Raw genomic sequence first — 25,530 nt, 5'->3', positions numbered from 1 at the left:
CAAAGCACACGCAAAGAGCCAAGCCTCCCCCCAGGACCTGTGAATGGGGAATGCCCCTTTTAGAGAGTGGGAAACTGAGGCACAAAGTCACTTGACCACAAAGCAAGCAGGCATCAGAGCTAGGAACCGTACCCAGAAGTCTGCATCCATGGTCCCGTATGTTAAACCCAAAAACCACCCGTCCCTGCTAGAAGCTCTAGCTGCATGTACGACATTCACCTAACACCAGCCCTACTACCACAGCAGCCTGTCAAGCCAGCTGGTGCAGCAGAGTGTCTTCCTTACCAAGCAGGGCCTCATCTTTCAGCCAGGTGATGGAAGGAGTGGGAACACCAACTGCCTCGCAGGTCAGAATGAGGGGACTCCCCATGGCTCCGTAGACCGTTTCCTGCTGCGGGTTCTTGATGGCTGGGGGGACTTCGGGAGAGAAGACAAATGCATGCGAAGGCTCAGCCACTGCAGCTGGAGTTGAGAGACACCAGGAGCCTGCTGCATGTGCTGAGATCACATTCAGAAAGAGCAGTGCCCCCTCCCAGCTCAGCCACACAGTAAACACCACTCAGAGCCTTCACCCAGAGTTCCCAGAGCCAGGATGAGTGCCATTGTCTCCAGCGTACAGAGGGGGAAACTGAGGCAGGCAACGGTGCTAGGAAAAGAACCCAGGTGCAAGCTCCCCCGAGGCTCTGCACGGGGGCTGTTAGCATCCTCCGCCTCAGGGAGCCTGCTCACACTTACCCCGGCCTGCCTCTGAAGATAAACCCCAGAGCAGCAAGCTCTCAAGTTTTAGGAGAGGGGTTTTTTAACCAAGATCCAGCTTGCGGAGTCCATGGGCCCATCTCATGTGTCAGTCCTCTCCCCGCACTAACCACGCCCATGGTCACAGCCCTGCAGCCCTGACCTAGCTTTGAACTAGAACTGGCCAGAAAAATGGGGATTTATCCTCTGGAAAAAAAAAATGTCGCAAAAATCAAAATCAGAAATGGTTTGGCCGCTGCACTGCCTCCAGCTGCCTGGTTCTCCCACAAGCCAGGATCTCTGGCTGAATTACCTCTCCCCCAATGTACCCCAGTCTCCCCTCTTGGTGCATCTTTGGTGCAAATATGTCACGGGAGGTGAGGACTGTGTTTACACCGCTGGTGTCCCATTAGCGCAGGCCCATTGCAGAGAGGGCCAGGTTAACGCAAACCAGGGATCTTTTAGTGTGTGCAGGTGGCAGTCAGCATGAACCATTTTGGCACACTCCTGCAGTCACACCCTGGTACCCTGCGGTGCTGCAAAGACAAGCCCAAAGTCTAGCAGGGTGCCCACCCCATAAAGAAGCCTAAAGCACCACAACTACAACTCCCATGAGGCCCTGCGGCGGCACTTCTAAATTAAGAGAGTTTTTGAGCCTTCTGGTTTTTGACTCCTCCCTGCAATATATCACGTATGGAAACAGACGCTTTCCCCGCAAATATTCACTACGTCGAAAACCCACTTCTCCATCTACAGCAGCATGAACCGGCAACGGGCAGCTCTACTCCCGACCACTCCTCTGTGGGAAAGCTCGACACAGATACACTTCCCCAGCAAAGCAGTAGGGCAGAGATGGGCACAGTGCAGGCAGGGGCTGGTATTGTTCCCACTTCCAGATCTGCCAATTAACCTCAGCTTTGACCTGCCCCCTCTCCCAACCCTGCCCCCAAGCCTCCGGATGGGGACGGACTCTGGAGAGAGCGGCACAGGACATGCGGTTTGACCCATCTTCTCTTACTTTGGATGACGAGCATGAAGGTCTGTTCCGACTCCCCAGCCGCGTTGTTGACTTTGCAGCTGTACAGCCCTTTATCCGACACCTGAGTGAAGGAGGGGGTCATTGGAATCTCACACACAGGCGCAAGAGCTGGAATAGTTTCTCCAGATACCATCTAGCCATACCTGGGCATTTTTGATCTCCAGCCTCTGCCCTCTCAGCTGGGTCCGAGCGCCATTCCCCATGGCCAGCTGGTGCCCGTTCTTGTACCAAGTGACCACCGGCTCTGGCAGCACATCAGTCTCACATTGCAAAACAGCAGTCTGTCCAGCACGGACCATCACCACCTCCTTCAGGCCTCCCGGGGGCTGGGTGATGGCAGGGGGAACTTTACCAGAGAGGGAGAGAAAGAGATGAACAGGAGGCTCTAGTAGTGCCGGACGATGGGGCAGCCTGTTGCCTGAAGACAGGAACAGTCTGCCCATGGAGAAATTCCAAGATCTCTAGGGAGCTACCCTCACCACAGCGAATGTGAAGACCCCACACCTCTTTCCCCACGCGTGCACATTGTACACGTCCCTGGGTGCACAGCCTAGTCATGAAAACTGAACAGAGCCACCTTCCCAAAGGCAGCCAGCTGCAGCCGCACTAATGCATGCAAGCACAAATCATGCACACACACCCTTGCAAGTTGTTGCATCCACAATGTTGCTGGGGCAACTAAGCAAGCCCTGTGAAAATCCGGCCCACAGGGATTCAGTCTCCTGTCAAGCTCCCAAAGCACCCTGCTTTGAGAGATCTTAGCACTGGAGGCACCTGTGTCATTATGATCAATAATAATGATTGCATTTGCATTTCAGTATCGCTCAAGAGCCTCAGTCACAGGCTGGGCAACGTACAAGTACAGATCAGAGGGTCACTCCTTGCTCCGGAGAGCAGACAATCTAAGTACAGTAGACCCCCAACTTACACAATTTCGACTTGCACGATTCTTGGAATAACACGAGTCGAAAGCAACCAGTGCTGCTGCGCCAGTCAGTTTCTTGTCTCCCGCGAGTTCCCAGGAGCAGCTGCACCTGCACCTGGTTCCCAACTCCCCTCTGCTTGCGGGCGCTGAGAAACTGAGGCTGCTGTGCTGGGCTCCCGACTCCCATAAGCAGCAGGGAGCCCAGAGCCATGCACAGCAGCACCGGTCAGTTTCTCGGCTCCCCTCCGTTTGCGGGAGCTGGGGGCCAGGCAGCAGGGTGAGTGCCATGAGCAGACTTACTGTGAGCCCCTCCGCCACTTGCAGCCCTGGCCCAGGGAGGACCCAAAGGCAGTAGCGCCCTTCCCCCATCCCTGTCCCAACTTATGCAAAATTTGACTTATGTGCGGTTCCCAGGAATGTAACCTACACGTGAGTTGGGAGTCTACGGCACAGGACGAGATACAGACAGTGGGGGAATATGAGGAGCCAAGCAGTTCTCACATCTGCCTACCTCGAAGTGGTGTGTTAGAGCACAGTAAGGAACAGGACATTTGTACTCGCTGTTGCAGCCCGAGGCTGCTGCTAGAACAGAGCTGGCCTGTATCAGGGTTAGGTCTCCCCTGGAGCCAGTGGGGAGCTGAAGGCCTAGGTCGGCACTGCACACTCTGCAGCTAAATTGCAGCTTCAGTCCTAGTTATCTGCTGGTGCTAGAATAGCTGAGGGGCAAGGTGCTGGCTCACAATACAGGAAGCAGATGAGGCTCAGAGCCCCAACACCCTTTGCTCACCGTAAACACGGAGAAGAAACAGCTTCTCATCTCTGCCAGCTGCATTCAGCGCCACACAGGTGTACTTCCCTGCACTGGAAAGCCGCACATGTGGGATCTGCAGGGTCTGAGAACCTGGAACGAGGAAACGGCAGGTAGACTGAGGCTCAATGCCCAGCTCCATCCTCTAGGTTAGCACCTGGCCACATCCACCCACCAGCCTGTTCCCCACACTGCGCCTGGGGGGATATGCGAATCTCTCTCACTCCCTGTCCAGCAGAACTGGTGCTGAGCTCTGTGGGAGCACTGGGCACAGAGAGGTTGTGAGATACAGACTCAAACCCGTCAGCACAGCAGTTCAGCTGCCAGGGCAGTGTTAATTTTCCTTGTTGGTTACAGGGAGAGAAGAGAGAACTTCTGCAGCCTCATCCATCAGAGAGCACGACAGAGGGCATCCCCGGTTCTGGGAACTCTGGGCTGGGATTCTCAAGACAGCCTATGGGATTAATCTCAGTAGGAGCTGGGTGCCTAAATCCCTTATACTCATTTGAAAAATCCAGCCTTACTCTCCCTGTACTAGGGATCAGTTGATTAAGCATGTTACTGGCCCCATAAGCAATAAAACCTCCTATCAGGAAGCAGCCAGCTGGCTCTGGTAGGAGAGTCACTGATTATTATCCAGTCTGGGTTTGCAGTTGTACACACCTGGGATGAGGACAGCCTCCTTGCTGAGCGGCAGGGTCTGGCCATCCTTGTACCATGTGATCTCAGCAGCAGGATGTGATAGGACATCGCATGAGAGGGAGAGGCTGCTATTGACGACGGCAGTGATGTTTTCGGAGGTGGCGCCTTTTATTCTTGGTGGAACTGCTCCCCCCCCCAAGCAAACCATGTCAATTAGAAATCTGCCCATTTACCCGGCTGCTGTACATGCCGAGCGCAAACCAGCCTGGCAGATACAGCAACAGGCAGCAAAAAGGACTGAGAAGACAGGTGCTTGCGCATGGCAAACAGCAGCCAGGAGCTGGGGAGTGTGGAAGGCCAGAGACGGGGTACTCCTGCCTGGGCCTTGCAGAGTGAAATACAAATGTCCCACACTGACTTAACCCTGGGGCTAAGAGACTGGGGAGCAGAACTGCTTGGAAGGGGCATGGCCTGGGGAGACAAGCGAGCACAGAACTGTGTTCTGAATGGTTGGGTCGTTGCTAGAATGACCTCGCGCCCAGAGATTCCAAGAGGCGGAGCCTCAGTGTGCTAGGTGCTGTGCGTGCACCGTCTCCGAATGGGTCTGCGCTGCAGTTCTGGGGTGAGATCGCAGCTCACACAGCTACGCCTGAGCTAGCGTTAGCACTGGGGCTGCAGCTGCACGCTCTTCTGCCCAGGCTGGACAACCCCAGCTGGAACCCGAGGTGGCTACCTGCAGGCTGGGCTGTGCTGAGAAATGCGCTGCTTCGACTTCACTGCTCCGGCACCTGATTAGATCAGAGGGAGCCCCTCCCCACCCCCAGCATGTCTGCACAAGGTGCAACTGCAGCCCCTACGCTAAGACACAGCCCCTGCGCCCGAGGCTCACCGGCCATTTGGAACTATGTGGAGCAAAAGCAGAAGGGTCCGAGCCTGCCAGCAAAAGCCTCACCAGCAAAACATGCAGTTGCCGCCCCATGTGTTCACTGTGGAGCTACCCAGACACTTGCATGAGAATTGCCTGGTCTGTGTGTGCAGTTATAACCGGGCTCTTTGGCACCCACGGTTTTGCAACCTGACCTTGTGCCTCCATCTGTGAGAACCTGCTGCAACGCACCTCGGTCAGTATCTCTGAGGGTTACAGCCACAGCTGACTCCCTAGCTTAGGTAACCATAGGTCAGGCACTGGAGGAGCTACACCGAGTCCTTTCCAGCCCCCCGAGGCTGCGGTGCCTGACACGTGGCATCCTCCAGGACCCCTAGGTCTGTCCATGTGCGGTGCTTTAGGCACCTGCTGAGGAGGTAAGGGAGAAAACGGGATGGCTGGAGAAAGGGGTTAGGAATAAACTCATCAGGATGAGTTACCAGGTGCCGGTGTGGAAGACTCGAGGGGGGTGACCTAGAAGGAACAATAGACACCTCTCGGAAAGGGTGCATTGGAATTACCCTGAACGGTGAGAGCGAAGTGCTTCTCTGCAGAGCCCTGCTGATTCTCTGCCACACACACGTAGCTGCCAGCATCTGCCACCTCTACTGAAGCCACCTGCAGAGGGAAAACAAAGACCTGCTGATATGGCTAGGAGGAGTCACAGGCATCACCAGAGGACCCAGGACAACAGCCAAGCCCAGGGTTCGGCTTGGTTGCCAAGGAGGAAGCTGGGCCAGGTGCAAGCAAGCCCCAGTAAGCTTTCAGCACTATGCTGCTACCCTCTCCATGGCTGCGGGTGAAGTCAGTCGGGACTCCCCACCCAAGTGGTGATAGACGCGAAGATGCACCAACTCCTCCAACAGTGGGTGTTTGCTGCGGCTTCTCACCCACCACAGAGCCCGCAGGGCACAGCACTGACCTGCAGGAGCCTGCCACCCTCCAGCAGCCGATGCCGAGGGCTGACAGCCAAGGGCAAGTCATGGTGGAGCCAGGTAACTGCAGGCACTGGGTCCCCGGTGACTTCGCACTTCAGCTGGGCTGTGCTGTTTGCAACCACCGTCATCTCTTCTACTGACTCCTTCGCGCTCCCGCGGATCACGGGGGCCGCTGGGGACAGAAGAGAACAGGGCAGATAGGGGCTGCTTGTCTCTCAGCCCTCCCCGCTGGCGAGGAGGGGGCTGAACCAGGCCTTCCTCTCAAGCGGAGGGAGCACCAGGGCAGGGGCTCAAGAGCCGTCATCCTTCAATGACCTTCGGTTCTCCCACTCTTGAGCCAAAGGTTCTGCAGATCAGTTGCCTCCTGCTCTGTTATCCAGAACAGCCCAGTGCCTCTGGGAGTTAGCTTCAGAGCGGGGAAGTGAACCCAGGAGTCCTGACTCCCCATACCGTGCTCTAGCTACTAGGCAACACTGTCTGGGATATTCCAACGTGACAAGAGCTCAGACTTCCCTCCCGTGCTGAATGGTGCGGTCTGGGGCAGGGCCTGTCTCTGCTTTGGTCTGTCCAGTCCCTAGCAATACACATTATTATTCACTAGAGCCACGGTTGCAGCTCTGCTTGCAGTTGGAAGCTGGCCTGCAAGAAAGCTCTGGACACATTCAAAGTGCATAGGCCAGGCCCCACGCTGGCCAGGGGAGGAGCTCCACTGGGAGGTCTGGGCTGGGCCCTGTGCTGGCCGAGGAGGGACTGGGGCTGGCAGGGTGGAGGGCTCCATTAAGGGGTCCTGGCTGGGCCCTACTCTGGTCAGGGACGGGGCTGAGGCTGGTGCGGTGTTTGTGTGTGGCAGGGGGGAGGCTCCACTGGGGGCTGGGCTGGGCCCCAGACTGGCTGGGGGGACTCCATTGGGGGCTGGGCTTGGCCCCGCACTGGCCAGGGGAAGAGCTGGCAAGGTGTGGTGGGGGGAGGGTTCATGGGGGGCTAGACTGTGCCCTGCGCTAGGCCGGGGACAGGCTGGGCCCAGCACAGTGCGGTGGGGGGAACGTGGTGGAACCTCACGTGGACAGACAGAGGGATGGACACAGCACAAATTACACAGATGATTATGAGCCCCCCCACCAGCCTCTCCACAGCCCACAGCATTGTGCCAGGTCATCTCCTTTCTGCAGACGATGGCTCGGGCTGATGCTCTTCAGACACCTGACTGTCAAGAGCTGGGGGACGGGGCCAGACTTCGCCGTCCACACACCATTACGGACACCACCTACTAGGGTTTGCCAGCTCCTGAAGGGAGTTGCCTTGAGTACCCAGCCCAGCCCAAGGGGGTACTGGGGAGACCCAGGTGAAGGAGGCAGCTCAAGATCACTTGCAGTGCTGTCCTGCTCTGCTTTCCACCAGGACCCAGAGGTGACGACCCGTCGCTTACGACATCCTCCCTGAACACTCACACAGCACCAGCAACTCGTAGTTCAGCCAGTCCTCTCCTGCCTCATTGGCTGCCCGGCACATGTACCGCCCGGCATCCTCGGCTCTGACCGCAGGGATCTGCAGGAGACGGCCACCTGCCAGGCAACAGAGAGCTAGTGGGAGACAGGAGTGGCGCCTAGGGAAGCATGGTTCTGCTAGGGAGAGAGCTAGAGCTGTGAGCTGCCCTGGGCATGGCATGGGCTTGGGGAAGCTCTGTGGAGAGACATGGGCTCTGTGCAGCCAGTGACACAGCTCATTCTGGGGGCAGCATGTGCCATATCCTCTCCCCTGCCCCCACACTCTGAGAGCCCATAAGACAAAGCTAATGGGTCCCGGCCTGAGGCCATTAGAGCCTGGTAGTCACCCTCACTTCACTGGTCCCTTTGCCACGCTCCAAAGGGCACCATACCCAGGGAGGAAGCAGGTGCTTAGAAAGGAAACACAGTGAGACATCACAAGGGCAGGCAGATGACCACAGCGATTCCCTCTGGGGAGACAGTCACATTTCCATGGATGCTCCCCGGTGCTGCTGTTGTACGTTTCATGGGATATTACCAGAGCTTCCTGAACATCTGGCAGCACAGCTGGTGTATGGCACTTGGAATGTCCTGTAGGATAGCAGCCATACGTCACATGGGCACGCTGCAAGGTCTGGCAACGCAGGCACTGGACACTTTAACTGAGCACACCCAAAACATCTGGCAGCCAGAACACTGCATGCCCTCCGGAGTCCACCTGGAATGTGTGCTACACAGCAGATGTGTATCACCTGGGCACATCTGGACTACTCTCAGCTGGCCAGGAGCATGGTAGGTACCCGGCAGTTGTTAAGGGGTTAAATGAAGCTCTTGGAGTTATCTGACCAAGCATCAATAAGCCTAGCTTGTTACCTAGCAACACTAAGACCCCCTCCGCCGCGGAGAGGGGCTCTCCATCCTTGTACCAGGTGAGTTTCGGGGGCGGGATGGCATTCGTGTCACAGTACAGGGAGGCCGGGCTGTTGATGGTCACCTCCCGGTGCTCTATCACCCTTCTGGCCTGGTCTTCCTGCTGGTGGTGGCTCTGCAAAGCCGTGCTGGGACTTCTCTGCCTCTGGAACACAGGGGGCACTGGAAGAGAGCAAGTAGCAGCAATACGCTGGGGAAGCGGGCGCAAGAGGCTCTGGTGTGGAGGGATTAGCCCCACTGACAGCCCGGCTGCGGAACTACTCCCCACCCAGCCTCCCGAAAGCATTCTGGGACATGGCCCCTCACGCCATGCTCTTGTGCTGGGCGCTGGGAAGGGTGGGAGCTGCTGGTTGCTGCTCTAGGGCAACTGGGATTCCCAACCCCTTCGGGCCTCTCCCAGCAGAGATCAGACTCTGACCCCAACTTAATGCTACTTGGGCCCTTTGGGCTTCACCTGAACATACTGCATTGTGGGTGGAATACAAAACATTCACAGTGATCGCACCCACTGCCCACCCTATCTAGCGCTCCCCTTCCTGAATTTCTTCTGCTCCCTGGCCGCCTCCGCAGCTCGGCTCAGCAGGCACACCCTGGATCTGTGACCAGCGGTTCACCTTGAACGTGCACACTGAAGTCCTTATTGTCTTGGCCCACAGGGTTGGTGGCGAGACAGGTGTAGCGCCCTGAATCCGAGACACGGGTGGGTCTGATCTGAAGGAGCTGCCCCTCGCTGAGAACCTGCAGGTGGCTGTCACGCTGCAAGAGCTGAGGAGACCCCCAGTGCAAGGATGTGGGGAAAGGGGAAGAGAAGACGGAGTTAAACCTTCCTCACGGCCATTAAACGCCAGGATCCAAGCCTTGAAAACAGTCATTGGAAAACCCAGCATCCAGCCCCCAAGCCCTTTAAATGGGGCCTTCCCTCCCAGGCAGCTGGACACAGCTCTTGGCTCACCACTCGATACCTGGCTCTTAACCATCAGAGGGTTTCAGTGCCTTAAGCACATATTTCATGAGAATCAGTGTGAAGATCATGAATCTGAATGAGAACAGAGCAGGGAATCCATCCCTCCTGCCCTCACCCACAGCGGCTCTGGAGAGCACACCCCCTCAGGGACGAATAAGGGGCTTTTGTGGTTGCATTTCTAGGCATCATCAGGGAACTGACCGTGCCCAACGGCTCTGCAGCTCCCTGCTCTAACACGGGCTGGCCAGGTTGTCACGTCTGCAGAAGCCTGATCACATTAGAAAGACGCCCAGCATGAAAACAGACCTTCCTTACAGATAAGGAGGGGGAACTCTCCAACCGGCCCACTGCAGCCCACGGGTCCCCTTCCGCCGGCCCTGCCATTGGAAGGCTCCGTTCCCTTTAGATTTGGTTCTGAGTTGTTGCTAGCAACACGCCGTTTCCTGTCTTTTCTTTAGCAACCTCACCTGCCCATCCTTGTACCACTGTATGGTCGGCTCAGGTACAGCCTGGGACTTGCACTCCAGCGTCAGGGTCGCATTGACCTTTGTTTTCACCTCCTCCATGGCAAAGTCCCCCAAGGCATCATCTTTAGCAATCCCAGGAGGAACTAGGAGCGACCACATGTGAATGGAATCAAGAGAAGAAAACCATCTCCCATTGCACCAGCCCTTCTTCTGGTCTAGCCACACAGGCACTGTGATGCAGGCAGACCAACTGCCAACTCATACCAGGGCCTCTAGGCAACTACACAGCTGGAAACCAGCCTGGCCCACCTGTGTGCTAGTATCGTTTGGAAAGATACTGGAGTTCCGAGATGTGCTCAGACTTTATGAAATGCTTGGAGGGTGCTGCATGAACTTATCACAGCTGTACCCTGTGTTTAAGTGGAGATTTACGTATCTGCTCTGTAACTATAGACATGCTTGTTTTAAAACAGTAACCTTCCTCGGTCAGGAGAGAAATGTTAGGGTACCCTAAGAGCTGTCATCTCCTCTCCCGGACAGTGGATGCTGGGAAGGCCAAGAATTTAACAGGGTTCAAAAAAGAGCTAGAGAAACTCATGGAGGCTAGGTCTATCAATGGCTATTAGCCAGGCTGGGCAGGGACGGGGCCCTGGCCTCAGTTTGCCATGGCTGCAAATGGGCCACAGAGGACAGATCACATCATGGTTATCTGTTCTGTTCATTCCCTCTGGGACAACCTGGCCCTGGCCTCTATTAGAAGACAGGACACCAGGCTAGCAGGACGATTGGTCTGGCCCAGTATGGCTGTTCTTATGTCTGTAGACACCAGACGAGCTATTGTGGAACATCAAGGAATAAAGGACTTTGTTGAGTGCTCCCCTACAGCCACAAAGGGAAGGTAAAACACTCGTCCCATCAGTTTGAGCTCTGGGGGGGAAGGAATAAAAATCCTTGTCAAGAAGAAATTGTTTCCCTGAACTCCAAGCAGCAGAGGGGTGAGGACAAGACGTCAAAGCATAAGTTAAACAAGGAGGGGTCTCCTGCCTGGGTAAGCCCTAAGGGACGTACAAAGCCACTTGCAAGACTCAGTCATGTGTGGGTATATATTTACCTGTTTAACCTTGTCAATAATTCATGTCTTTTCCCCTGTTACTACAGGACTGGCACCAGCCTCGTCTTTGGGGAGAGCTACGGTGCACTCAGCCTGAGGAAAGCAGCAGGTCCTTGGGACTGGGAGTAGCCTGAATATTGGTGTGTTTTTCAGTGGAAGGGAACATCTCTCACAAGGGCAAGGTTGCCCACGCGACCAGCTAGCCCAGACTGCCTGCGGGGAGAGTCTGACTTCATGGGTGGTGTCTGAGGACTTCATGCCTGATACTTGGCTGGTGAAATCTAATCACAGGACACACAACCCATCCGGGGTTTGTGCCCTGCCTTACGACAGCCCTGAGGTTGGTTGTCCTGCTTGTGAGCTGCTCTGGGTCACTTGAGAAGCACATGCCTGTGCTGCAGGTGTGCACAGAAAGCTAGCCAGCGAAGGTGACAAGCACAACCCTGGTTCATGGAGGACAAGGCAGAGCAAACACAACTTAGCGCGAAACAACCCAACAGCTCTACTTCCAGGGCGGAGGGCTCTTCGAAGGGATTGGACAGCAGCTGTCTAATGCAGGCCAAGACAGAGCCTGCTGCAGCACAGGGGTGGAGGACACCTTGAGTAGGAGCAGGAGACAAAGGGAGCAACCAGGAGGGAAACGTGGGTGCTGCTGCTGGACAAACAGCCCTGTCTCAGGGCGGGGGTAATGCGGAGCCATCACAGGTGAAATATCCCCCCAGGAGCAGCAGGGCACACAGAGAGCTTGAGCAATGGGCAGTGGGGGCGGATCCCTTTTGGGGCCCTAATGTTGCTACCTTAAAAGCTGGGCATACACCAGGCACATGCAGGGGACAGAAGGGAATATGCAGCTCTGAGACGGGTCTGAGCAGCAATCGTAGAATCACAGAATGCTGGGACTGGAAGGGACCTTGAGAGGTCATCGAGTCCAGCCCCTGCCCTCATGGCAGGACCAAGTACTGTCTAGACCATTCCTGACAGATGTCTGTCTAACCTGTTCTTAAATATCTCCAGCGATGGAAATTCCACAACCCCCCTAGGCAATTTACTCCAGTGTTTGACCACGCTGACAGTTAGGAACTTTTTCCTAATGTCCAACCTAAACCTCCCTTGCTGCGGTTTAAGCCCATTGCCTCTTGTTTTATCCTCAGAGGCCAAGAAGAACAAGTTTTCTCCCTCCTTCTTATGACACTCTTGTAGATACTTGAAAACCACTATCATGTCCCCCCCTTAATCTTCTTTTTCCCAAACTAAACAAGCCCAGTTCTTTCAGCCTTTCTCCATAGCTCATGTTCTCCAGACCATTGATCATTCTTGTTGCTCTTTTCTGGATCCTTTCCAATTTCTCCACATCTTTCTTGTAATGCGGTGCCCAGAACTGGACACAACACTCCAGCTGAGGCCTAACCACCGCAGAGTAGATCGGAAGAATGACTTCTTGTGTCTTGTTCACAACACGCCTGTTAATGCATCCCAGAATCACAGAAACACGATGCCTCAGCAAAGTGCTTTTGAGCAGGGCTTTGTACGTACCTAAGACCCTCACTCCATAGCTCTTCGCAGCCTCCCCAAGCTCACCGGTGACGATGCAGGTGTACCTGCCGGCATCCTCTTCCTGGGCATTCACAATCTGGAGCTCCTGGCCACCTGGTCAGGGGAAGAACCCTCTGTGATGGGGCCTATGGCATGTCTTTGTCATCCCATTAAGAAACTAGCAGGTGACTCATCCCAACGAGCAATCCCTGGGCTGCAGCACAACACAACACAGGGCCAAAAAGAGTAGCTCTTCCCCAGGAACTGCAGCTGCCTGTCCACACACAGCCTGGCCAGCAGCAAGGCGCCTTCCTCCAAGGGTCCTGCTGATGCACCTCAACTCTGAGCTGCGAAGGTCACGTATGCAGCATGGCCTGCAGGCCCGGGGCTTCATTGGCATCTTGTCGACCAAGCTCCAGCAAGCATCAGCTGGGAGGATGGGTCTTGGAAGGTCAGCACCCATCCAGTAAGAACAAGCGTGGGCTGGATACAGCCAGTGGGCCGCATTCAACCTGCCAAGCCTTTTAATCCGCCCCACAGCCCAGCCCTGCCAGTGCCGCTTGAAGCAGCTGGCGGTACCCTGTGGCTCTCTGCACAGAGGGGCGGCAGCAGGGATGGAGAGAGGACTTTAGGCGCTGGCCGGCCCTCAGCAAAACTGGAAACCAGCCAATGAGAGCTGAGAGATTGTGCTGGGGGTGGGGATAGCGTGCGGTTTCCCCCCCCGCCCCGCCCCAGCCCATGGCACAGAGACCCACACGGAACAGCAGCTGCTTTGAGCACTCTGGGGCTGCTGGCAGGCAGAGAAGCCTGCCTTAAAGTGCTGCTGGCCAGGAGCTGCTTACAGCCTGCCTCTGGCACCCCACTCCCTCCCTGACCCTGCATCCGTCTCCCGCACCCCTCTGCCAGGCCAGAATCCTCTCCTACACTCCTACCTCCTCCCAGACCAGCACCCCAATTCCCTGTCCCAGGTCACAACCCCTGCTCCAGCCCCACACCCTCTCCTGCAACCCAGTCTCTACCCCGAGCTCCCTTCTGCAGCCACCCTCCATCCCAGCCCCAGCTCCTCCTCCACAGATAAGTGCAGCCCTTGACCCCTAACCAAAATCTTGGATTGCATCCCCCCGCCCCGTCAGACATTACTGCCCACCCCTGGGTAAGGACATGGCCCAAGACCCTCCCATCCCTCAGGCCAGACAGCACTGGTCACACGACTGCCCTGGACCAGGCTCAAACACAGGGCACAGCCCCTAGCCTGTGGGACCAGGGCAGAAGCAGTTGCATGAAGCCAAGGATGGTTCTGAGCAACCCCTTTTGCTGCAACTGATACATTACCAGGGAGCAAGCGAACATTTGCAGATTCTTGGAAAGGAGCCTCGTCCTTCAGCCAGGTGATGGTGGGAGAAGGGTAGGCTGGGGCCTCACAGGGCAGGGATACTGGGCTATTGATCACTACGGTAACATCATCCGTGGCACTCTCGTGGCTCAGCCCAGGAAATGGGGGACTAGCTATGGGAAAACAGAGATCTTCTGAATGGCGAGAGATCATGTATCCAATTTCCAAAGCTGGAACGGGGGGTCCTCACTATAGGTCGGGAATAAGGGTTGTAAAACTGCGACTCAGAGCAAAATGACCTATAACGAGGAATTTTCCCCCATAAGAAATAACATGAACAGAGGGGTATAGGGACTATCAGAGCGTAAATGTTGCCTATGTGACCATTTAAACCCTAATGTACCACTCACTGACCGTAGCAGACATTTAAAGCATTTAAGCAACATGTAAAGAAATGATCCTAACCAGTGCTTTTTGGGGGGGATTTTTTTTGTAAAAAGAGGAGCCAGTACTCAGCCAGCTGCCTGCCTCGCTTTGCAACCCTCAACCAGCCCTGGGGCAGGGGCTGCCAAGCAAGCACTGGCACAAGAAAAGCACTGATCTTAACCCAAAACACGTTTTTAAACCATTGTTACCCTACGTGCTGTGGCAGGGTGGGGCCAGAAGAGGGGAGTCAGGAGTAAAAACAGAGTGGAGACAGAGCTGGCAATCAAAGTGGGAGCAGCTGAGGAGTACGCTGCCCTAAATCAATGAGGGCCAGCTGATCCCACTCAGGGCTACCTTTATAAGCTCTTCTCCATACAGGGCAGAGGGAGGGTGGTGAAGGAGAGTTTGGGAGACGAGTGAGGAGAAGAAAGGACACTGACAGGAACACCTGGGGACACAAAAGAAGAGAGGAGCCTCAGCAACCCAGGGGGAGCCTGGAGCCCGGAGCCCCACCAGAGACTTTGAGGAACTGGTCAGCTGGAGGAGCCAAACTAAGGAGGGGACTTGCTGCCACGGCTACCACTAAAGGAGGGAGGTACCAGGGAGAAGCATCTGGGGGAAGTAGCCCAGGGAGAGGAGCTACAGGAGCCAGGGTGAAGGGAGTCAGCCCTCATGGGTAGCAGCTGTCCAGGGTCCTTAGGCCGGAGTCCGGAGCCAGTGCTTGGGGACCAGGTTTCCCTCCAGACCGCTCCCTGCCACAGCAAGGGTAACGGCATTCATATGGTGGGGCCAGCAGACTGAACAGAGGACCTGGGGCCCAGGAATGAGACTGACCCTGCCACAGCGCCATATGAGACAGAGGAGCGTCGCGGGGGCTGCTGGGAGGGTACACTCATCGTCCATTTGCTAAACGACAAAATGACTTAAGTGCAGGGAATTTTTATGTCGTTTTCCTCAAAGTTTCAATGGCGTAAGTGCGAGACAACATCTATCAGCGCGACTTCCATTGAAGGCTGACTGTAATAGCATCTTGTCATGCCCGAGTTTTCCCACCACTTCGCTCCGCCCACCGCACAGCACGCAGCTCTCAGCTCCTCTGGCTGAGGCCTGGCCAAGTGGGCACTAAGATATCCAGTGCAAAAGAAACTCGAGCTGATTTATAAAGAAACTCAGGGGCTGGATCTACTTCACCCAGCACCACCAGAAGTGAAATAGGGCCTAGCCCCAATGGCCACAGAAGCTGTACCAATAGCCGCTGTTAGATGCACTCATTGCTCACATGCCTTCATCGGAACGATGGTATAACCACCTTTCCCCGGCTCAAACTGCCCAAAGGCCCTAGGGCTGCAGGGTGCTGGGATCTTCCTGCTGGGGCCCACACTGAGCTCTGCAGGAGCCATGAGAGCTCAGCATTGCTCTGGATCAGACTTGGAAGTGATCTGGCAGAACATCTTTGTCGATGTGAATTCCCCACACCTCCTACGGAACCTGAGAACGCCCATGCCGCACACCTGCTCTGTGCTTACCTAGAACACTTAGCACATAGTGTTTGGTTTTATCAGCCACCGTGTTGGAGGCCACGCAGGAGTAGCGGCCAGCGCTGGAAAGGGTGGTTTGGTTTATCTGCAAGACAGATCCGTCCGGGGATATGTAAGAGGTGTCCCGGCTAAGCAAAGGGCTGCCATCTTTCAGCCATGTGATCTCCGGCTTGGGATTGCCTGCACATCGAAAGGGGGAAAAGGTCAGAAAGCCAGACTCCGCCTTGGCTGCAGTTTGTCACCCAGCTGCTCAGCCACGCTGGACCAAGCCAGACCAATGCCCTGGAACCAGAGCACAGTTCTGAAACATTCTCTCTCCAGCCACGCTAGGGGCTAAGAGGAGAGCTTCGGCAGCTGGCTGAGCAACAGGGGCTTGTATGAATTCAGGCTGGGGAGTAGGAGTGACGGTGGGGATAGATACAAAACCGAGTCAGTGTGAAGATGGAGCTTCGTACGTTTACTAAGGGGAGTGTTTGATGCAGATTGCAGGGATTGGACTCAATGATCCAGGAGGTCTCTGCCAGGCAGGCCCTATGTATGGCCAAGAAGTTTCCTATCCCTACCTTACCCTGCTATCAAAGTTTTATACTAATAAAGGGTAGCCAAGTGCCCTGTTCCATCTGTTTCCCTGGACAAGAGGGATCAGCTCCCAGGAGAGTTACTGAACAGGCATTTCCCCTTGGGTGTAACCAGAGGGAAAAAAAGCGTGGGGGCAGTATGCTGACATCAAGTCAGGCGCTCTCCCTCTAGGCATTTCCAATGCAGCCAACTCTGCGGTACATGGGACCCAAGGCCTAGGCAAGTTATTTTCCCTAAAAGGAAACAAATGCACGTGGGTGGCGAAGTTGCTTACAAAGAGCCCAGCTCTTGCTTAGATGTTGGGCAGCAAAAAAATAATTGATTCCATTTGGGTGTGCCCATCACTGTGGTATCTGTGCCTCATGCATAGAAATAAATGAGCCCAGAGGGGAGGGGGATAGAACAACCATTTACCACCCTGCTCCCAGGAAAGAGCTCAGAAGGGAAAGTTAGCCCCACCTGGGCCAGGCTGTGCCTTGCACCCTGCTCTGACAGCTAATGAAGACAGGCTCTGCTACAGCATCTGCAAGAATAAGGCTGGCAGCCAATGCTTTCACCTCCACCCATTGCCCTATAACCCAAATCCCCTTCAGATTTCCAGGAATCCAGCCTCAGGGGCCAAACAGCCTGAGCTGATCTCAGCTGTCAGGCCAGCACACACCTGAATCAAAGCCCAGGGATGCCTTGTGGGCAGAGGTATGCGTGGCCCAGATGCATGACTCTGTGCTACTCACTCGGCTCTGGGCCATGCAGAACTCAGTGGGGCTTTCTAGGGACATGGGAATGGAAGGAGGAGTGGAGGAGGTGGAGCAGGAGATGAGGCGGCTGCCCTGAAAACGCAGGCAACTCTTGTTTCAAATCCCTTCTGTGACCTCAGTTCCAAGTCGCACACTCTTCCCTGGGGAGTCGCTAATGTAAACAGACAGAGCAAACACACAGGCCGCGTATGTTTTGTCATTCATCTGTATTACGGAGGAGCCTCCGGTTTTCAGTCAGGATTGTGATGCTAGGTGCTGTGTAAGCACATGAGAGACAGCTCCCCCACCCTCAAAGCGCTCCCCGTGTGCTCAAACCAAAAGGCAGCAGTGTCACAGGGAGTGAAAGCAACTTGCCCAAGGCCACATAGCAAGTCTGTGGCAGAGGAAGGTAGAGCTGTCATGTCTCCTGTGTCCTATCCACTAGCCCATACATACCCTGTTACCACCTCTTTAGTGCTCCAGGTGGGTGACTGAGATGTAGAGTTAAACAACCTCTTGCTTTTTCCAAGCCAGGACCTAGAACACTCACCTGTGGCTATGCAGGACCAGGTGACAGACTGACCCTCAGGCACTTTCACTCTCTCTTCCTCACCCTCATTCTGGATGCTGGGAGGAACTAGAAAAGTCAGAGAGAGAGCAAGAGAGAGAGGGGATGATCCCGTTTCCAGGAGTCTGACCACACCAGGGCAGACAAGAGGCCACTTCTTACAGAGGCCCTGGAGCAGAGGGCTTGGGGACTGTAGCACATGAAGGGCCACATTTCAGAGGCTTCCACTTAGCTTCTCCTCTACATCAAACAATCCCCACTGGAAGCCTGGTAGCGGGAAGAACATCAAAAGCCCAGGGGGGCAGAGGAACTGGAGACAGGTCCCAGAGCAATGACCCAGATATCTGCAGTGTTTCTCCCCCAGCGCTTCCTCCTTACCTAGCACCTCCACTCTGAAATCCTTCCTAGCTTCCCCAGCGACATTGCGAACGACGCAGGAATAGAGGCCTCCATCTTGCACCCGCACGCGCGTCAGCCTCAGAATCCATCCCCCTGGAAATAAAGGGGATAAGCCTTCGGCAAAGAGCAACAGACCTGCATTACCGGTGATGACCTCCTTGCCCAGGGCTGTCCTAGCAAATCTCAGGTGTTGCCTAAGCCGGCCTCTCACAGGCCTCTCATTCCCTCCTCACTGTGGTATCTGGGTGCTCTCCTCAGTGCTACAAGGACACGCGAGGGGTCTGCACGGGGCATCTGACAACGAGGCTCTTGGCCCACGAAAGCTCATGCTCCAATAAATCTGGGAGTCTATAAGGAGCCACAGGACTTATCGCTGTTTTTGCAGATACAGACTAACCCGGCTGCCCATCTGATAGCAGCCAACTAAGTGTCCACAAAACCCAGCAGGGAGTCCATCCCAACATGGCCTCCTCTCGTGCTTTTTCCTCGCAAGCAGCTCCTCAGACCACCGAGGGCAGGTCTCCCCTATCCCCTAGGGGCCTCTCTCTGGGTTGGGCTGGCAGGGCGCAGTGCTCTGCTGCTACTGAAGGCCCGTAACAGATTACCACCCCCTGGGCACAAGGAGGGAGTCGTGAGGAGTCTCGGCTCCCGCCTCTGGCTGCTGCTCAGGGTTTGCCTGCACTAGGGAACAAGCAGCGCTGACAACAAGAGTCTTCGCGGGGACAGGTAGATCAGTGTGGGAGACCGTACAGCTGGCCGAGGTAACCCCGCATGGGTGTGCTTGTGGTTGTGCGTTAGGAGAGGGTTTGTTCCGAATGGCAGCACAAAGCTCTGTACGGGAAGCTGTCTTCTCGGAAAGAATGATCCCTTCGTGCCTCCTGAAGCCGTAGACAGACAATCTCGCTCCCAGGGGTTGAACTAGCAAAAATCCTGTCCACGCTCAGGCAGCTAAGATCCCGTGAACACAGGCTGGTAATTAGATCACCCCCGGCCCCGCCACCGCAGGTATCTGGTGCTTTCCAGGGGAGGCCAGATAATCCTCCGGCAGAGGATGCTTGGAAGCATTAAGAGCATCCCCAAAAGCCCCTGTCGCTGCCAGTTACAAAGCACATATTTGCTTGTATTTGTTAAAGGCATTTTTGGCAGGACCCTGCCCAACCCCAAGTGACTCAGAGACACGGGCTGAGTAAGCCAAGAACTCCCAGTCCAGCAGTGACCTACAGGCGCCCGGCCCTGGAGTGCGACTGTCTAAGGGCTTGTCTAGGCCTGGCTCTGCTGCCAGGGAAGGGCAGTAACAGATGACCACCCCCCAGGCATGAGGCAGGAGTAGGGAAGAGACTGTCACTCCAAGCCCTGGTTCCCACCAGGGCTGCATACCAGATGCTGCTCCTCCAGGTTTGTCTGCACAAGGGAACAAGCAGCGTTTTCCACTAGGGTGGGAGCACTTCTGGGCCACAGCTATTCCAGAGCAGTCGCAGGGCTGCTCCTGGTGGGGTGCAGGGCTTGAGACACCCCCCTGCCTCTGCCCCAGGCACCACCCCGCATCTCTTCCTGCTCCTGCCCCACCCTGTCCCCAAGCTCCCACCCCTGCTCTGCACTCACTGTCTCTTCCCGAGACTGGCCTGCCCTCACTCCTTCCCCCAAGCTCCAGTTCTCTGCTCTGTCCCCTCCCCGCCTCTTCCTGTCCCTGGCCCCACTCCACCTGCTCCCCCTAGTCCCTGACCGCAAGCAATGCTGGGAGCCTGCACAGCGGAGCCAGCTAGGGGCGAGTCAGTTTGCTTCCCGCTACTAAGCACAGGGGTGGGCCCGATCCCTGTTGCCATCACCAGGCCCCTGCTAATCCCCAGGCTGCCCTTGGCCCCGCCCTTTCACACCCCCTGGAAGCCAGGAGCCCCCCAGTGCACCTCAAGAGTGGTTGTCACCCTGAAATGTTACCCTAGGAGCAGCCACTGTAGAACAGCCTATTCCACCACGGCTCCTCTGGCGAGGTTACAAAGGGCCATGGCCACTGTGTACGTGCAAGAAGCTACCACACCCCAAACTCCCATCACCTGGCCGGGTATTGACGCAGTGCCTAGGGAGACTGAGTCACGGACCCAGGGCTACTCGAGGACAGTGGGAAACGTGTCACCCAACTGGGGGAATAAAATCCACAGTCCCCACTTTGTCACTCTCTCCCCCTTCGAGACTGAGCTGAGTGGCAGCAACCTGGGAAGTGCTGGACCGTCCTTGGGCAATTTCCCCTGAGCCAGACCCTGAGTTCCAAGGCTGCCAGCCAGCCAGAGCAAACCACCTAGCAATGCTCACACATTGATGCCTCACCTGACAGCAGACCGGTGCGCTCGCCGGGGATGATGGGAGAATTCTCCCGGGACCAGCTGACCACTGGGGGTGGGGTGCCTGAAGCCTCGCAGATCAGAGTCAGGGTGCCATGCAAAGAGGCGGTGACATTGGTCACTGGCCCTGCTCCCCGAATGAGCTCAGGGGGAACTAGAGAGACAGGGATGATCCTTCATTCACAAAGCAGTGGCTATAGAAGCAGGAAAATAAGCAAACTGGGACCGTGGCAAATCGAGCTTAACTCTGCCTCCCAACTACGGACTCTCCTTCACACCAGGCACAAGGAGGTACGCCCAGAAGGCACATGCAGCCAGGCAGGTGAGGCAACTCCCCTGAGCAACGCCACTGTTTGAAACCTTGTTCCAGGCAACGCAGGTGACTTTGGCTCCTCATTGCTCACCCCATCATTTATCAACCCCTCCACCTCCCCATTAGCTGCAGAAACAACACTCGGAGCTTTTCCCCCAGTGCTCTACCACATGCATTGTTGAAAATCCCCTGTGCATCCCCATTCGCCAGACCCATCACCCGCAAGGTCCCAGACCCGACAGCAGAGTTGCTGCCTGCATCCTTACCATGCACAGCGAGATCAAACCTCCTCTCCGCCTGTCCCACTGCATTTGCCGCCAGGCAAGTGTAGCGGCCTGCCTGGGTGATCTGTGCCTTTTGAATATGCAGCTTCCAGCCCTGCTCCTTAAGAAGAAACTCTTCCCCGTTCACCACAGGCTGCCCGTCTTTCACCCATGTGACCGTCGGCCGCGGTAATCCTGCAGCTTCACATTCTAGTGTAATCTCACCGGCCTTGGAAACGGAAACCTTCTCCGGGGCTTCGCTTCCACCTTTGATCACTGGTAGAACTGGGGGGCAGGAAGAGCACAAGGCAAAGACACTGTACTGACCTGGTGAGTTTCAACGCCTTCCAGGCTTCCTGCAAGAGGATATTAACTGAAGCAAGTAACTGGCCTGATCCAGACAAGGACGGTTAAGAGCCATGCCAAGGACTAAGACCGTCTGGACTCTGCAGTAGGGGCACGGATCACCATGTGTCTTTAAATACACCAAACCAAATGGTTACAATGGCTCCCAAAGACTGCCCAGCAGAGACCACAGTGGCTGCTTGCCAGGAACCCATGGGTAATACAGAGTTTGGCAGATCACTGCTGCCCTCCTCAGCTTGGATGTGTTGTTTGTAGACCATGTGTGACCTGACCACTTAGAATCATGGGATTGGAAGAAACCTCAGGAGGTCAAAAAGTCCAGGCTCAAGATGGAGCGTGGCATGCCAGGACAGGAAGTCACGGAGGGCCCTACCTTGGCAGTAGAGATGACAGAAGCTCTACGCTCCATTCAGTCATTTCTGCTCCCCAAACCCACTACAAACGACTGCTTTAGACAGGAGCTCGGTTTGTCATCCTCCACTCAGCTATTTGGCTCCTTCATTCCTGCCCCAGAACCTCTCCGACTCACCATTCACCTCCAGCCAGTATTCCCGCCTGCTGCTCCCAGCTGCATTGCTGCACTCACAGGTGTAAGATCCCTCATCTGCTGTCTGCACCTTCCCAATATACAGCAGCCTCCCTCCTGCAGAGATACGTTCAGGGCGCCCAAACTCCGTGGGAAGGGGTGTCCCTGAGTGGCAGGCAGGGTGGATAAAAATTGATTTTTTTTTTAATTAAAATAATTGGATTTTTAAATTGAAATCAGATTTTTTATTTTTTTTTAAAAAAATCAGTAAAATACTAAATTTCTCATTTAAAAATAACAGGTACAATTAAATCTCATCATAAACATGCTACACATACATTTATAGTCGCATAAAATTAACTAAAAGCTTTAGTCTGTCCAGCCTAACTACTAGCTCTCATTTTTCCAAAGTTCTGGGCTTTCAATTTCTGTTTCTCAGCAAACTAAAAAGTAACATGTGCAAAGAAAGACACAGGCTGGATCAAATTGTTTTTATTCTGTGCCGATGCGGTGGTGAACCTTGGCTAAGCACAGCAGAGGAGTTAGTTAATTCACTGTCCTAAGATGAACAATATACAATAAACCGCCAAAATGCACGAATTCAAGTTGCACTTAACTTGCATTACCATGAGTTAAGTGCAACTTGAAGCTGCTCTGGGGCTGTCTGTCCACCCATCTACCCAGCTGGGGTAAGCCAGGTGGGCAGTCCTGGCAGCATGGCTTCTCCCTGACTTCCCACAGCTGGGAGAGGCCTCGCTGCCACAGCTGTCTGCCCAGCATGGCTTCTCCCAGCTGGGGGAAGCCGGACAGGCAGCCGTGCCTGGCTGCCAGAGTGGTGGGGAGCAGGGAACCAGTTAACTGCCACCTGGTTCCTAGCTCCCTGCCTCACAGTGGGAACCATGAAATGATCAGCACTGGTGCTGGTCAGTTTCCTGGCTCCCAGAAGTGGAGGGGCGCCAGGAGCCAGGCTGTCACCTGCTCCCTGGCTCCCCTCCACTCACTGGAGGCAGAAAACTGACGACGGCCGGTGCCCTCATCAGTTTCCTGGCTCCCCCGCATTGTGCGGGAAATATGACTTACGTGGCAGTTGCAAGAACACAGCCCCCGTGCAAGTTGGGGGTCTGCTGTATAGGAAAGGATGAAGGCAGCATAGTAAGGAAGAGTGGAGTGGATAGAAAGAAAAAGGGAAAACATTATTTAGTGCATACACACCACTTCCTACATTCCCCTCACACTTCTGCCCCAGAAAAACTGTCATGAGGGTGAGAGAGACCCTGTTAGGGAATATTTTGAAAAAATGTGTTTCCTGGGTAAAAAAGGAAAATGTGTCAAGTGTAAGCAGTGCCAGAAGAAGGTGTAGCACCTACTTGCAAGAATAAAACCTCATAAGAAAAGCAGCTTCTTATGAGAAAGCGATGTGGATGAAGATGTGGCTATGGTTAAGTGGATCAACTAATCAGTAACCTAAATAATTTACTTCACAATGTGTGGTTCTCCAAGACTCTCTCTGTGCCTTTTACTATAAGTCCAATTGGACAAGTAAATTCCCAAGCTGTTTGCTGCGTGAATGTGGCTAGAAAAAAATTGTTTAGCTTTGTTAATCCTTATGGCTCATTTAATTAGTTAACTAAGTATAGATTCCTGAAGTGGGTCTGTCTCATGAAAGCTCATCACCTAATAATTCATTTTGTTTGTCTTTAAAGTGCTACAGGACTGCTTTTTTGTTTTAGATATAGACTCTGTCACTCAAGCATACAATACAGAAAGTTGCAGTAAGAGAAATCTAGAGTTGCCAGTTGCCCCAGAGTGGTATTTTCTGCATACCTCTTACTTTGGAACATCATGGCCTCAGACCAAAATGGTGACGTCGTTGAGTCTATTTCCTGTTTTACTTCAGCATAACTCAACTTTCCAAGGGCATCCCATTCTGTACTTGTTTTCTCACAAAACAGAAGTGGTAGTGAGTTTAATGGACTTTACTCCAAAATTACGTGCCCTCCTAGCACAGGCAGTCTGAGATTTTTTTGGTATCTTGATTTAAATCAATGTTTTGGTAATTTAATTTGTGATTTAAATCAGTTCACTCTGATGGTAGGATGAGGGAAGAAAACCCAAGCCTGCCCTTAGCACTTGGGGCAGGACTAGCTCCCGGGCACACTTTCCTACAGAGGTTCAGACAGTGGTCATACTGAAGTGCCTGCTTCTGTCCATGGAGACAAACCTGCAACTGCTTCAGAGCCAAATGCAGCCTTTCCATAAGGGGTGACTCTGCTAGACACGAAGGTGCTGCAGGAGGGAGCCAACACCACACAAATTAGGTTTACATCAATGTGTATCCTCTGTTTTTAAATCCAGCCAGAGACCTTCTAGCTCAGTGGTTCAGAACCGGCTGGCAGCCCTGCTTAGTGACATCTGTGTGGGGAGGTGTGAAGATAGGAACACAACCTTACCATCCTTCTCCCAAGTGAGGGCGGGGAAGGGGATCCCACTGCATTCACAGGACAGGCTGACTGACTGTCCCTCTAACACAGACAGGGCAGCAGGTTCTTCGGAGGAGAATGAGGGGGGAACTGCAGAAGACAAAAGATGGGTATAACTCTCAGTGCCAGAGGCATCAGACCCTGGTGTTCCCAGCACAGAAGAATTCACCAGAGTAACGTACTACAGCAGCAGTGGCATGTGATGCTAGTGATTAGCTTCCCAGTAAGAACAGAACAACAGCCAGACTGAGTCAGACCAAAGGTCCAATTAGCAGATTCTTCTGTCGTCTGACTATGACCATTGCCAGGTATCCCAGAGGAAATGAACGGAACAGGTAAATCATCAAGTGATTGATCCCCAGTCACCCATTTCCAGCTTCTGACAGAGATGAGGGACCATCTCTACCCATCCTGGCTTATAGCCACTGATTCACCTATCCTCTAGGAACTTATTTAGTTCTTTTTTGAACCCTGTTAAAGTCCTGGTCCTCACAGCATCCTCTGGCCAGGAGTTCCACAGCCCTACTGTGCGCTGAGTGAAGAAATACTTCCACTTGTTTGTTTCTTTAAATCTGCTACCTATTAATTTAATTTTGTGGCCCCCTAGTTCTTGTGTTCCGGGAACAAGTAAATAACTTTTCCTTATTCCTTTTCTCCACACCAGGCATTATTTTATAGACCTCTATCAAGTCCCCCCCTTACTCTCCTCTTTGCTAAGATGAAAAGTCCCAGTCTTTTTAACCTCTCCTCATATGGCAGACATTCCAAACCCCCTCATCTTTTTGTTGCCTTTTTCCAATGCTAAGATATCTTTATTGAGCTGAGGTGAACACATCTGCCTGCAGTATTCAGGCTGTGGAAGTACCATGGATTTATATAGAGGCAATAAGATAGCCTCTATAAAATAAATGATGCACCCATATCTTCCCAGGGAATTTAGCTCTGTTTGTTACTCCCTGGTTTATCAGCAGTGGGTTTGGCCAAAGGAGAACAATGACTCCTTCTTATGCCCCCATTGGAAACTAACCTGCCCAACACCACACATGTTTAATCCCAAATGTTGCCATCAGTCACACGGACTTGCATTCTGACACAGGTGGAAAGAATAATTTCCAACTTTCCATATGTTATTATTGCAGTCGGTATTCTCAATCCTATAACTCTC

The 25,530-nt window shown here is 54.1% G+C and overlaps 1 protein-coding gene across 1 annotated transcript in view; it reads right to left on the bottom strand.

Moving 5' to 3' along the window:
• HMCN2 (hemicentin 2) overlaps nucleotides 1-25,530 on the bottom strand; it is a 129,673-nt gene that overhangs the window by 38,161 nt on the left and 65,982 nt on the right. The window contains exons 43-62 of the mRNA XM_075015857.1: nucleotides 24,336-24,455; nucleotides 21,889-22,050; nucleotides 20,997-21,278; nucleotides 20,404-20,571; nucleotides 18,061-18,174; nucleotides 17,665-17,751; nucleotides 15,787-15,978; nucleotides 13,834-14,007; nucleotides 12,502-12,615; nucleotides 9,858-10,000; nucleotides 9,041-9,191; nucleotides 8,370-8,588; nucleotides 7,461-7,574; nucleotides 5,997-6,184; nucleotides 5,596-5,692; nucleotides 4,171-4,332; nucleotides 3,487-3,600; nucleotides 1,918-2,120; nucleotides 1,754-1,835; nucleotides 286-417 (exon numbers count right to left, since the gene is read on the bottom strand). Of these exons, the coding sequence (XP_074871958.1) occupies nucleotides 286-417; nucleotides 1,754-1,835; nucleotides 1,918-2,120; nucleotides 3,487-3,600; nucleotides 4,171-4,332; nucleotides 5,596-5,692; nucleotides 5,997-6,184; nucleotides 7,461-7,574; nucleotides 8,370-8,588; nucleotides 9,041-9,191; nucleotides 9,858-10,000; nucleotides 12,502-12,615; nucleotides 13,834-14,007; nucleotides 15,787-15,978; nucleotides 17,665-17,751; nucleotides 18,061-18,174; nucleotides 20,404-20,571; nucleotides 20,997-21,278; nucleotides 21,889-22,050; nucleotides 24,336-24,455 (3,018 nt within the window). The remainder of the gene's footprint in view (nucleotides 1-285; nucleotides 418-1,753; nucleotides 1,836-1,917; nucleotides 2,121-3,486; nucleotides 3,601-4,170; nucleotides 4,333-5,595; nucleotides 5,693-5,996; nucleotides 6,185-7,460; nucleotides 7,575-8,369; nucleotides 8,589-9,040; nucleotides 9,192-9,857; nucleotides 10,001-12,501; nucleotides 12,616-13,833; nucleotides 14,008-15,786; nucleotides 15,979-17,664; nucleotides 17,752-18,060; nucleotides 18,175-20,403; nucleotides 20,572-20,996; nucleotides 21,279-21,888; nucleotides 22,051-24,335; nucleotides 24,456-25,530) is intronic.

This window comes from Carettochelys insculpta, chromosome 21 (assembly GCF_033958435.1).
Source record: "Carettochelys insculpta isolate YL-2023 chromosome 21, ASM3395843v1, whole genome shotgun sequence".
Classification (NCBI taxonomy): Eukaryota; Metazoa; Chordata; order Testudines; family Carettochelyidae; genus Carettochelys; species Carettochelys insculpta.
This window is presented reverse-complemented; position numbering and strand designations above follow the sequence as displayed.